This window comes from Pan paniscus, chromosome 14 (assembly GCF_029289425.2).
Source record: "Pan paniscus chromosome 14, NHGRI_mPanPan1-v2.0_pri, whole genome shotgun sequence".
NCBI classification, from domain to species: Eukaryota; Metazoa; Chordata; class Mammalia; order Primates; family Hominidae; genus Pan; species Pan paniscus.
Window position 1 is genome coordinate 49,583,799 of NC_073263.2, and position 14,322 is coordinate 49,598,120.

The following is a 14,322-nucleotide window of genomic DNA, read 5'->3' on the forward strand; positions in this document are numbered from 1 at the left end:
GCTTTCTGTCTTTAAAATGATGTTACAAAACTGTGGTCACAAAAGGACGTAATCCAAGTCTGCACCGCAAAAAAAGATAGAGAAAAAAGCTTTATAAATGTGTGTCAGAGTTAATTAGTAAAAATATTATGTTATTTTTCAAGGTTCTGTGATAGTTATGGTATTTGTTAGCTTTTTAAAATTAGTAATTTATTGTGATTTCATTTTATTGTTTACATTAGTTATTTGGTTTTGTACCTACTTTAGATTTGATAATTTGTATTCTTTTTGTTTGTTTGTTTCCAAGGAACTTACTTAATCAGAACTTCAGAGGGCCCTAGAAAGCTGCATTTTTCAAGAGGACCTCCCCGCTGGATGCCCTTCCCCACTTCCCCTCATTTTAATGAGGATTCTAGGTGAATTAAAAGTATGTTTTGGGAAGTAATTTTAACCCTCATTGTGTGTCAGGTTATATATACAGTAATATTAAGTTGTAAATCATGTAATAGAAGAAAAATTTTTTATACAAAGTGTTAATAGAGGCCTAAATATAATATGGTTTTTAAAATAAAATAAAATGAATTCATGTGTATATTGTTATAATCATAAAGATAAGAATGTTACATTGAAAGCTATACAATGAGAAACATTAATGGCAAATCCAAGTACAAACGAAAATGTTCTCTGAATTCCCAGGTTTCACTGGGCATCAAAACCCACCAATCTTTCAGTCCTTTTCTTATATATTATTCTGTAACCACATTCTCCACATTTGACTGGATCCCTGGACTTCATGTCATTTTCTGTGTGACATTCTCTACAGTTATATGCCATTGGCTGCTGCTTTGGGGTTTGAATGTCCTTCCGGGTGTCCATTGTTAGTCCCTACACAGCATGATGAAATTTCTCACTCTTGTATTATTTTTCTTAATGAAGGCTCACAAAATTATAATTGTTCAGGTCTACAACCTGGATCAGTATTTGTAATTACCCAAATGCCTCAGAAAAATTTCAACTGGGGGAATTTATCTTAGAGTTGTTCTTGTACAGTTACGAAATGGCATGTGTACAAGGTTAGTCACTGCAAAACTGTAACAGAAAAAGGCTGAACTCAGTGGGGATCTGGTTAAACAGATCATGGTACATCCTGCATAATGGAATACTGTACAGCTCTGAAAAATGAGGACACAGTCTATATTCTGATATGGAAAGGGCTACAAGATATATTGCCCAATGAAGAAAAACAAAGCTTAGAACAATGTGTACAGTATGCTACCTTTCATTTTAAAACTAAAGAAGGAAGAATAGAAACATTAACTTTTGTTTATTTTTACATAAATAAGTTCTGGAAATGAATACAAGTGATTGTAGGGAGGGGACATTGAGTGGAATGCACTGAGGTGGGAATGAGATTGTTCACTCTATAGCCCCATACAAGAGATGTATATTCACTATTCAGAAGTTAAATGAAAAAAAAAATGTATGTATATACATATTTTTTTCCCCCTTTTGAAACAGAGTCTTGTTCTGTCACCCAGGCTGGAGTCCAATGGCAAGATCTCGGCTCACTGCAACCTCTGCCTCCCAGGTTCAAGCGATTCTCCTGCCTCAGCCTCCCGAGGCTGAGGCTAATTTTTGTATTTTTTGGTAGAGATGGGGTTCCACCATGTTGGCCAGGCTGGTCTCAAACTCCTGACTTTAGGTGATCCTCCTGCCTTGGCCTCCCAAAGTGCTGGAATTACAGGCGTCAGCCATCGTGCCTGGCTAAATTTTAATATATTGTTCTTCACTTTGGCCACACTCATGGAGGGGGGTATTTCCAGACACCTTTTTGGCATCTTTTTGAAATACTGTTCAGTTGCTCATTAGCCATCAAATTAAAATTCATACCTATTCATTTCTGCAGTATTCATATAATCAGCTCTCTATCAAAAAAACTGTGAAAATTATCTGAGTGAATTTAATGTAAGAGTTTAAGAAAAACTGGATAATACCAATGAAAATATTTAATTATGTGAGAAATTTAAAACATCCCCACTTCAAAACAAATAAAGGCAAACAAACACTGGGATTTATTATCTTGAATACCCCCATTTACAGAAAATAAAAGGAAAACATTAAAACTGTCTAATTGATAATGAGCTACAGACATGAATAAGAAATTCTAAAAACATAAAATTATTAAGCTTAGACGTCATCATTAGCTTCCATCATCTGCTCCATACAAATTCAACATACTGCAAAGTGTTGTCAATTTTGCCTTCTAAATATCTTTCCATTGTTCTCACCCTAGTCTAAGCCACCATTTTCTCTCTTTAAGACTAGCACAAAATGGGCAAAGAACGTGAATAAACATTTTTGAAAGAAGACACACAGACTCTCATGCCTGTAATCCCAACACTTTGGGAGGCTGAGGCAGGAATATAGCTTAAGTGCAGGAGTTCGAGGCTGCAGTGAAGTAGGATTGCCACTGCACTCCAGCCTGGGCAACAGAGCAAGACTCTGTTTCAAAAAGAAAGAAAGAGAGAAGACATATAAATAGCCAACAAGTATATGAAAAAATGCCCAATGTGACTGATCATCAGGGAAATGCAAATTGAAACAACGAGATATCATCTCACACCCATTAGGATGGCGATTACCAAAAAGACAAAGCTACAACAAGCATTGACAAGGGTGTGGAGAAAAGTGAATCCTTATGAACTGATGGTGGAAATGTAAATTAATATAGACATTATGGAAAATTGTATGGAGGTTTTTCAAGAAATTAAAAAATAAAAGTAGCATGTGATCCTCAATCCTACTTCTGGGGTATATATCCAAGGGAAATGAAATCAGTATGTGGAAGAGATATCTGCATTTCCTTGTTTATTGCAGCACTATTCACAGTAGCAAAGATATGGAAACAATACAAGTGTCCATCAACAGATGAATGGATCAAGAAAAAAAAATGCACACACACACACACACACACACACACACACAATGGATACCATTCAGCCATAAAAAGAATGAAATCCTGCCATTTGTGACAACATACATAAACCTGGAAGACATCATATTAAGTGAAATAAGCCAGGCACAGAAAACAAATACCACATGATCTCATTTATATGTGGAATCTAAAAAAGTCAAACTCATAGCAGCAGAGAGTAGAATGGTGGTTACCAGGGGCTGAGAGAGAGGGAGGAATTGAGGAGTTATCAGCCAAACTATACAGAATTTCAGTTACACAGGAGGAGTAAGTTCAAGTGATTTATTGTTCAACATGGTGAATATAGTTAAAAACAATATTGTATTCTTGAAAAATTGCTAAGGGAATGGATTTTCAATGTTCTTGCCACAAAAAAAACTGATAAGCGAGGCAATGCACAATGCCATTTAGCTTGATTTAGCCATTTCGCAATGTATACATATTTCAAAACATGTTTCACACCATAAATATATACTATTGTGACATAAATATATATATTTATGTGAATTAAATTTGTGTCAATTAAAAAATTTGTGTCAATTAAAAAAAAAAGACAGGCCAGGCATGGTGGCTCACACCTGTAATCCCAGCACTTTGGGAGGCCGAGGCAGGCAGATCGCAAGGTCAGGGGTTCAAGATCAGCCTGGCCAACATGGTGAAACCCCGTCTCTACTAAAAATACAAAAATTAGCCGGGCGTGGTGGTGCATGCCTGTAATCCCAGCTACTCAGGAGGCTGAGGCAGGAGAATCACTTGAACCTGAGAGGCGGAGGTTGCAGTGAGCCAAGATGGTGCCATTGCACTCCAGCCTGGGTAATAGAGTGAGACTCCAACTCAAAAAAAAAAAAAAAAAAAGACTAGCACAACACCCTTTAAATGGCCTTCCTGGACTCCCTCTACATCTCCCTCATTGCATTCTCTACACAGTGGGATCATTTTAAAAGACGAATCTAATTATATCTCAAATGCACACATCTTTAAGACCCTTCACTGACCTCCCAGTGCTTATAAGGCAAAGATTAAACTTCTTTACGGCTTCTTCTCCTTTCAGGGCTTTTAAACACTGATGTACCCTCCCCGACTGCCCTATCCTTTGTCTTCACTCATCACTCCACCTCCTGTGACCTAACCAACTCCTCCTCACACCTCAGATCTCACCTAAAAGCCCACTTTGTCAGGGAGGCTTTCCAAAGCAGTCCAGAACCCCCGTTGCACATTAGTGAAGCACCCGTACAGCTCCTTCATGGCGCTTTGCACAGGGATCATTCCAATTCACTGCGGGAGAAGTGGGGAGGGATGGCCTCCTACACTCTACCAGGGCAGTGGCTGCTGTTCACTGCACCTAGCACTGCATGTGATACCTGGAAGACCCTTATTAAAACATTTGTTGGGCAAGTGAATAAACATTACTGATAATAAAATAAATGGACCTTAGAACAAACAGACACTAATTTGGCCTGTAAAACAGGCAAAAAAAAAAAAAAAAAATTAAAAAGAAGGCCACTGCTCATTTGTCACGAGCAGGTGTAAAGCACCCTTCTACATTTTCATATCTTTTAATTGAGGTGAATTTTGCATAATATAAAATTAACCATTGGAAAGCAGACAATTAAGTGACATTTAGTACATTCACAATGATGAGCAACCATCACCCACCAGCTCTATCTAGTTCCAAATATTTCCATCACCCCGAAAGGAAACCTAGTACTCATTAAGCTGTTGCTCTCTGATATGGTTTGGATCTATGTCCCCGCCCAAATCTCATATTCAATCATAATCTCCAGTGCTGAAAGTGGGGCCTGGTGGGAGGTGATTGAATCATGGTGGTTGTTTCTCAGGAATGGTTTAACACCATCCACTTGGTGCTGTTCTCATCATAGTGAGTGAGTTCTTGCAGGCTCTGGTTGTTAAAAGTGTGTAGCACCTCCCCACACTCTCTCTTGCTCTTACTCCTGCCATGTAAGACGCCTGCTCCCCCTTTGCCTTCCACCATGAATAACAGCTCCCTGAGGCCTCCCCAGAAACAGATGCTGCCATGCTTCCTGTACAGCTTACAGAACCCTGAGCCAATTAAACTCTTTTCTTTATAAATTACCTTGTCTCAGGAATTTCTTTTATTTATTTATTTATTGAAACAATGTCTTGCCCTGTCGCCCAGGCTAGAGTGCAGCGGTGCAATCATGGCTCACAGCAACCTCTGCCACTGGGCTCAGGCGATTCTCCCACCTCAGTCTCCAGAGTAGCTGGGACTACAGGTGCACATCACCATGCCCAGCTAATTTTTGTAGGTTTTTTTGTAGAGATGGGGTTTTGCCATGTTGCCCACGCTGGTCTCAAACTCCCATACTCAAGCGATCTGCCTGCCTCAGCCTCCCAAAGTGCTGGGATTACAGGCTTGAGCCACCAAGCCTGGCCTAGGAATTTCTTCGTAGCAATGTGAGAATGAATTAACACACTCCCCAACCTCCCCTATCCCCAGCCTCTGGCAACCACCAATCTGCTATCTGTCTCTGGATTTACCTATTCTTAGCCTTTTATATAAGTGGAATCATACAATATGCAGTCTTTTGCGTCTGGCTTCTTTCACTTAGCATAATGTGTTCAAGGGGGTTCATCTAAATTGCAGCATGGATCAGAACTTCATTCCTTATTATAAGGGAATAATATTCTACTGTATGTATATACCACAATTTTTATATCCATTAATCTGTTGATGAACATTTGGGTTGTTCTGCCTTTTGGCTATTGTGAACAGTGCTGCTATGATCTCTTACCTTTCTGATGGGCGTGTAAACTGGTATTGGGCAAACTGATTACCATGCTTGCTAGGCTCTCATCCAGGCATCTGGCAGGGTTGCTCCATAATGGCACATTGGTTGGGACTGATCCTCCAGTGCCTGTGCCATCAGTGGTTAAATCTTTTGAATAATTATGAACAGATTACCATAAATTCAACAAAGTGGGGGACATGTTCTGCTCCCCTTAACCCCACAAAGGACTAAGACAGAGGTAGGTACTTTACCAAGGACAGCCAAATATAATGTGTGCGAGTGACCAATGAGGTAGCTAGAGAGAAAATTCAGCCTAATAGGCATGATGACTGTTAGCTAAGCCAGTCCGATTTCTTATGTGGGGAAAATGAACTAAAAATATGGATGGGAATTGAAGAGTTGGTAATGGGAGCAGAAGATGAAAAAGGCCAGCTGTGAATGGCTGATTTCTGGAGCAGAGCTTCTTGAGCTGTGACTGCTGATGGGGGACAAGGTAGCTGGTCCCCAGAGCTCCCCTGCATCCTGAACGACCTGCAGTTGCACCCTGTGTGGCTCAGTGAGTTCTTATTTGTTCTTTGCAGTTACTATGAGGCCTGGTTTCATGGCTTAGATTCCTGCCCTAAATATTTCTACAATTGTCATTCCTACAAACCTCCCAATGACTGAGGTAATCTGAGTGATTCTTTGCATCCAAAGGAGCTTAAGGAAAACACCTCTGAAAAGAAGTTAGGTTATAGATATCAAGAGCTTTATAATCATTCAGTCTTTGATCCAATAATTCCTCTCTGGAGCTCCAGTCTAAGACCATGATCCCAGAGTCAGAAAAACCACATACACAAGGAAGTTAATCTCAATTTTAGTTTAGTGCAAGAAATTGGAAACGTGTCCAAATGTTGGCAAATGATTAAAAAAAGGAAAAAAATAAATTGCCTAAATTAGATTAAAAACTTATTTATTAAGAATTATGTGTATGAATAGTTTTATATTCATACTGAAATATTGTTCTATAATGCTTTTATTTTAAAAAGGCAGGAAATATATATTTATATGGAAAATATTAACAGAAAGACACATAACAAAAGATGAATAATGATTATCTTTGGGTGATTTTTTTGCCCTGTTATTTAAAATATTTTTATGAAACATGCATGTGTTGTTTTTATAATAAGAAAATACTTTTTTAGGATGGGGGTGGTGGCTCAAGCCTGTAATCCTAGCACTTTGGGAGGCTGAGGCAGGTGGATCATGGGAGATCAGGAGTTTGAGACCAGCCTGAGCAACGTGGAGAAACCATGTCTCTACTGAAAATACAAAATTAGCTGGGCAAGGTGGCACATGCCTGTAATGCCAGTTACTCGGGAGGCTGAGGCAGGAGAATTGCTTCAACCCAGGAGGCGGAGGTTGCAGTGAGCCGAGATCACACCATTGCACTCTAGCCTGGGAGACAAGAGTGAAACTCTGTCACACACACACACACACGCACACACACACACACACACACACACACACACACAAGCTTTTTTAAAAAGCAGGGTATAGTATGGCTTTTAGGCAGAAACAAATCATCCTAAGCTGATATTTACTTCTTAGAAAAGAGGGAGGGACAAAAGCTTCAGTACTAGTAGAAAACTAAAAGAAAAAGATCACAGAGACATGGAGAATTCAACCTCCACCGAATTCCTGAAGGAGCCAGATGGTATTCCTGTTTTCCAGAAGGCACAGGATACTGCCTTTTGAGGGAAGGTCAAAGAAGGGTTTGCTGTAGCTGGGAACACTATGCCAAATCTAAGTCCACAGTGGCCACCCAGACACAGAGCTTATTAGGAAAAGCTCATGCCATTCCAGATGACAGTTCCAAATGGACAGACTTGTAATTTTTCCATGTGGATCAGAAACATATACCCACCATACAGCATTGCAGTGAAACTCCAAGAATGGTAGCAGGAAGGAGGTAGAGCAGTTAATTAATTAAACACTTATTTATTGAATGTTTACTATGTTTGGGCACTATTGTGAGCCATAGGGATAAAAATTCCTGCCCTCATGGTGCACACATGCTACAGTGTGGGATTGCAAGATAAGGAGAGGGGGAAACAATACATAAAAAGTAGCAGCAAATACAGCAATGTTAGACACATATGGAGAAAAATAAAACAGTGGAAGGAGTTTGGGAGAGTCTGTTGTCCGGTTCTTAGAGTTTAAAGAGGTGATGAGGTAAAGTGGTGCGAGGATATTTGAGTGAAGATGTGAAGAAGGTGACAAATTGAGTTCAAGAAAAACATTCTAGACAAAGGGAGCAGTCTGGGCGCAGTGGCTCACACCTGTAATCCCAGTACTTTGGGAGGCCGAGATGGGAGGATCACCCAAGGTCAGGAGTTCGAGACCAGCCTGACTAACATGGAGAAACCCCGTCTCTACTAAAAATACAAAATTAGCAGGGGCCTGTAATCCCAGCTACTCAGAAGGCTGAGGCAGGAGAATCACTTGAACCTGGGAGGCAGAGGTTGCAGTGAGCTGAGATCACGCCATTGCACGGCAGCCTGGGCAACAAGAGCGAAACTCCATCTCTAAAAAAAAAAAAAAAAAAAAAAGACAAAGGGAGTAGCAAATACAAAGATCCTGGGGCAGGATTGTATCTGGCCTGTTCAAGGAATGCAAGGAGGTCAGTGTGGCTGGGAGCAGAGTGAGCAATGTGGGGGTGGGGAGTGGTGGGAAGAGAAGGAGTGGAGGAGGGTCAGGTCATATATAGCCTTGAAGGCCATTGTAAGGAGAAAGAAGGAGACCAATGCACCCACAGATGATGACTGATAAAGATGCATGTGGCAAAGATCAGTCCAAGGCCCCTAGCCCAGGTCACTAGGAGTAGGTCATGTCATTTGCTGAGACAGCAAACAAAGAGGAAGGTCAGATTTGTGCCAGGGAGGGCATGGGAAGAAAAGAAAGGAAGAAATCATAAATTTGTTTGGGAAGTTTTTTCGGTGTTTTGGTTTTTTTTTTGGAGGGCCAGTGGGGCCCAGAAGTTAGAACTGGTACCTCAGGAAACTGGTCGGGATAGAGATGCAGTTGATGAATTAACAGCAGAGTGCTCAAATTATGAAAGTGAATGAGTAAATGACAGTAGGACATGCTGATAAACAGTTGTTGAATCAACCTTGTGAAACTGCACAGGAATGTATTTTATTAGGTTCTTTTGCCAGAAGAGGAACAGAGATAAGTGACCTCAGATACTGAGGTTATTGTAAAGCTGCACAGGAAGCTAGAATACATTGTCACATAGCAATCAGGACTCATGGAGCCTGAAAGGTCATTGAGGTGCAGTTATTGGGACCAGCCTACGTGTTCACGTGCCCATCACAGGAGTCCTTCTAGTCACAGAGCCACTCTGTCTCTGCTTCTATTGCTCTTGATAGGGTATTTCTCTTTCTCCCTCAATCTCAATCTCTATCCATATTCCTCAAAAGAAATTCTCTAATTTATTTGGTTAGTGATCACCTATGAGAGAGAACATTTGATCAGAATTCTTAAACATTTTTTAGACTGGGCGTGGTGGCTCACACCTGTAATCCCAGCACTTTGGGAGGCCGAGGTGGGTGGATAACCTGAGGTCAGGAGTTTGAGACCAGCCTGGTCAACACGGTGAAACTCCATCTCTACTAAAAACACAAAAAAAGTAGTCAGGTGTGGTGGTGGGTGCCTATAATCCCAGCTACTCAGGAGGCTAAGGCAGGAGAATTGCGTGAACCCTGCAGGTAGAGGTTAAAAAGTTAGCAGCTATGGTGGTGCACATCTGTAGTCCTAGCTACTTGGGAGGCTGAGGTGGGAGGATTGCTTGAGCCCAGAAATTCAAGCCTGCAGTGAGCCATGATTGTACCACTGCACTCCAGCCTGAGCAACAGAGCAAGATCTTGTCTCTAAAAAAAAAAAAAAAAATCATGTAGATGATGTTTAAATAATGGGATTGATGAGATTACCAAGTAGAGATTGTAGAAATGAGAAGACCTGGAATCAACCAACATTTAAAAGTCAGACATAGAGGCTGGGTATGGTGGCTTTCACCTGTAATCCCAGCACTTTGGGAGGCCGAGGTGGGCAGATCACCTGAAGTCAGGCGTTCAAGACCAGCCTGGCCAACATGGCGAAACCCCATCTCTACTAAAAATACAAAAATTAGCCAGGCATGGTGGTGTGCGCCTGTAATCCTAACTACTCAGGAGGCTGGGGCAGGAGAATCGCTTGAACCCAGGAGGCAGAGGTTGCAGTGAGCCGAGATTGTGCCACTGCACTCTGGCCTGGGCAACAAAGCGAGACCCTGTCTAAAAAAAAAAAAAAAAGTCAGACACAGAAAGTAAGACCAGCAAAGAAGACTGCAAAGGAAGAATGAAATAGGTGGGAAGCCAGGAGAGCATGGTGTCAACAGAGGCCAAGATTATTTCTGGAAGGGGAGTGGAGTGAACTATGTCAAATGCTACTCAAAGTGAAGTAAGATGAGGACCGAGAAATGACCATTAGATTTGGCAAAATGGAGGACACCTTAATAAGAGCCATTTATTAGAGCGATGAAGACAAGCCCGACTGGAGTACATTGAAGGGAACTGGAGGTGAGCAAGTAGAGAGAACAAATACATATGTCTCTTTTGAGATGTTTTACCATGAAGAAAAGCACAGAGGAAATATGGGGTTAAGGAAGTTTCAAGAGGGATGAGCAATATTAAGGCATGTTTGCAAACTGTGGGAAATCATTCCATAAAGAGAGAGACTAACAGTGCAGTAAAAGGTGAATAATTGCAGGCATAAAGTCCTTGAGAAGGAGGACAAAATAGAATCCAGAGAACTCCAGAGAAGTTTTCGCCAACAGATTTTTTAACCTATGGGAGAGCAGTTTTAGGAAAACGGAGGAGGCAAAATCCAAACTGTGTGAGTTTAAGGAATGAAATACGGAACTAAAAATAACACAACTAAAATGACATTAGTGGTTCTCTCTGGGTAATACAGGATTTGGGATAATTTTTTTTTCTCTGCTTCTTTATACATTTCTGTGACTTTCAAATTTTCTGGAAGGAATTCTTACCACTATTATAATTAGGAAAAAAATGCAAAAAGTTTAAGAAAAGTGAAGTCAGTAAGTGTACTGAATTGCATCTGTCTTGGAAGTAGGCCCACCCCTGAGAATACAGGAAGTACAGCAACAGTATCTAGACACAGAAATGACCCTGGCAGGAAGGCCGTGTTGTTCATGATGAAACTGTTTCTCCTTTTCAAATCCCCAGTCCCATATCTGCTGGGTACTACTAATTCAATGTACTCCAGATACAGGAGGAAGTCCAGCCTAGCAGGCAAAACACAATAGCTAAAAAGGGTGGCCGCAGTCATTGCAGTTGTTCAGTATTGTGGTTGCCTCAGGTGAGGCTTGGAAGTCTAGGCAGATGGACACTTCACGCTACAGAAATGTCTACATGCAGGCAGCCACGCTACTGGAGTCCAAGACCAGGACTGGTGGGGTCAAGGGTGGGCTTGTAAGAACAAAACTAAGCCCCATGGCCAGGCACAGTGGCTCACGCCTGTAATCTCAGCACTTTGGGAGGCCAAGGTGGGTGGATCACCTGAGATCAGGAGTTCAAGAACCCATCTCGAACTCCCACCTCTACTAAAAGATGGGAAACCCAATCTCTACTAAAAATACAAAAATTAGCCGGGTGTGGTGGTGAGTGCCTGTTATCCCAGCTACTTGGGAGGCTGAGGCTGGAGAACTGCGTGAACCCGGGAGGCAGAAGTTGCAGTGAGCTGAGATCACGCCACTGCACTCCAGCCTGGGCAACAAGAGTGAAACTCGGTCTCAAAAAAGCAAAACAAACAAAACAAAACAAAACAAAAACAAAATTAAGCCCCCAGCAGGCGCACCATAGTGCTCCATTTAACAGAGGCCTCACATTCCTAAAGGACCTCTGAGCTGGTTATTTCCAGGTGAGGCCTCACATTTTACAGTGATGCACTAAAAGGACTGAAAGAAGGTGACTCTTACCATACAGCTTTGAACATGCTTCCCATTACTAGACCATTCATCTGTCCTGCATTATAAATTAAGGTATTTATAATCCCACAATTATTTTATGAGCAGCACAATTACATTGCATATTTTTCTTTGATTTAAAAGCCCCAAGGTTTTAGAGACATTTAAAATGTATCACATTTAAAACTAGCCCTGTTATAGTATTTCTTTATTTTCTGAAGTTAATAGACTTAATTTTTTTAGAATAGTTTCATATTTACAGAAAAATTGAGGCCAGGTGCAGTGGCTCATGCCTGTAATACCAGCACTTTGGGAGGCCGAGGAGGATAGATCACCTGAGGTCAGGAATTTGAGACCAGCCTGACCAACATGGTGAAACCCTGTCTCTACTAAAAATACAAAAAATTAGCTGGGTGTGGTTGTGTGTGCCTGTAATCCCAGTTACTAGGGAGGCTGAGGCAGGAGAATAGCTTGAACCCAGGAGGCAGAGGTTGCAGTGAGCTGAGATTGCACCATGGTTGCAGTGAGCCAAGATCGCACCAGCCTGGGCAACAGTGCGAGACTTCATCTCAAAAAAAAAGAAAAAAAGAAAAAAAAAGAAAAATTGAGCAGATAGCATAGAGTTCCGATGTTCTCCCTCCACCTCCACCCTGCTCCCAGCACAGTTTCCCCTATTATTCATATTTTGTGTTAGTGTGGTTTATTGTTACAATTGATGAAAACCAATATTGGTACATGATTGGTACCAGTTATTGGACTTTACCAACTAAAGTCCATAGTTTACATTCGGGTTCACTCTTGGTGTTGTACAGTTCTATAGGTTTTGACAGAAGTATAAGGTCATGTATTCACCATCATGGTGTCATACAGAGTAGTTTTGCTGCTCTAAAAATCCCCTGTGCATCACCTGTTCACTTTTCCCCCTCTTCACTCCCCTTGGCAACCACTGATCTTTTTACTGTCTCTATAGTTTTGCCTTTTCCAGTATATCATACAGTTGGAATCATAGAGTATACAGTCATCTCAGATTGGCTTCTTTCATTTAGAAATGCTCATTTAAATTTCTTTTTGTGACTAGATAGTTCATTTCTTTTTATCACTGATTATTATAACATTGTCTGGATATACCACAGTTTTTTTATCCACTCACCCATTGAAAGACATCTGGTTGCTTCTAATTTTTGGCAATTGTGAATAAAGCTGCTATAAACATCTGTGCACAGGTTTTTGTGTGGCCATAAATTCTCCGTTCAATTAGGTAAATACCAAGGAGCATGACTGGTAGATCACATGGTAAGACTATGTTTATCTTTGTAAGAAACCATCAAACTGTCTTCCAAAGTGGCTGTGCCATTTTGCACTCCCACCAGCAGTGAATGGGAGTTCCTGTTGCTCTATATCCTTGCCAACACTTGGTGTTGTCAGTGTTCTGGATTTTGGCCATTCTAATAGGTATGTAGTGGTAACCCATTGTTGTTTTAATTTCCAATTTTCTAATGCTATATAATGTGGAGCATCTTTTTATATGAATATTTGTCATCTATATCTTCTTCCGGGAGATGTCTGTTATGTCTGTTCAGATCTTTGTCCACTTTTTAATGGCCTTTTTTTTTTTGAGACGATGTCTTGTTCTTGTCCCCCAGGCTGGAGTGCAACAGCGCAATCTCGGCTCACTGCAACCATGGCATGATCTTGGCTCACTGCAACCTCCGCCTCCGGTGTTCAAGCGATTCTCCTGTCTCAGCTTCCCGAGTAGCTGGGATTACAGGCAGCTGCTACCACGCCTGGCTAATTTTTGTATTTTTAGCAGAGATGAGGTTTCACCATGTTGGCCAGGCTGGTCTCAAACTCCTGACCTTGTGATCCACCCGCCTCGGCTTCCCAAAGTGCTGAGATTACAGGCGTGAGCCACTGCGCCCAGCCTCTTTTCCTATTTTTGAGTTTTAAAAATTCTTTGTATGTTTTGGACACAAGTCCTTTATCAGATATGTATTTTGCAGATATTTTCTCTTGGTCTATGTCTTGTCTTTTCATTCACTTAACGTTTATTTAATATACTAAGAGCCTAAAAAATTGCAAGTGTCTCAGGCTTCCCTTGACCTCTGAGAAAGTACAGACGAGATAGGTAATGCAAATAAGAATTTCCGGACCTGTTTGGCCATGAGACATAGCAGCTCCTATCCACTCAGACCACCAGTCCTTGGGGATCAAGGAAGAAAAGAGAAATAGTCATATCACCCTACCATATGCCAAACACAAAGCATTTTACATACATTATTCCATAGCTACCTTAAGTAAATCGTGTCGGGTGCAGTGGTTCACACCTGTAATTCCAGCACTTTGGGAGGCCGAGGCGGGCGGATCACGAGGTCAGGAGTCAGAGACCAGCTTGGCCAATATGGTGAAACCCCATCTCTACTAAAAATACAAAACTTAGCCAGGCATGGTGGTGTGCGCCTGTAGTCCCAGCTACTCGGGAGGCTGAGGCAGGAGAATCGCTTGAACCGGGGAGGCAGAGGTTGCAGTGAGCTGAGATCGAGCCACTGCGCTCCAGCCTGGGTGACAGAGCAAGATTCTGTCTCAAAAAAAAA

General features: G+C 41.4%; 1 protein-coding gene and 1 long non-coding RNA gene across 2 annotated transcripts in view; both read right to left on the bottom strand.

The window, feature by feature from the left end:
- Positions 1 to 14,322, bottom strand: part of LOC129393636 (uncharacterized) — an 85,708-nt gene that overhangs the window by 26,542 nt on the left and 44,844 nt on the right. The window lies entirely within an intron of this gene.
- Positions 679 to 855, bottom strand: LOC112436904 (DNA-directed RNA polymerases I, II, and III subunit RPABC4-like). The gene has a single exon (XM_034936718.1). It carries the CDS (start codon positions 853 to 855, stop codon positions 679 to 681), a length of 177 nt encoding a protein of 58 aa, XP_034792609.1.

Excerpts from the sequence above, each read along its gene's own strand:
- LOC112436904 (XM_034936718.1), bottom strand. The coding sequence starts at position 855 with ATGGACACCCGGAAGGACATTCAAACCCCAAAGCAGCAGCCAATGGCA.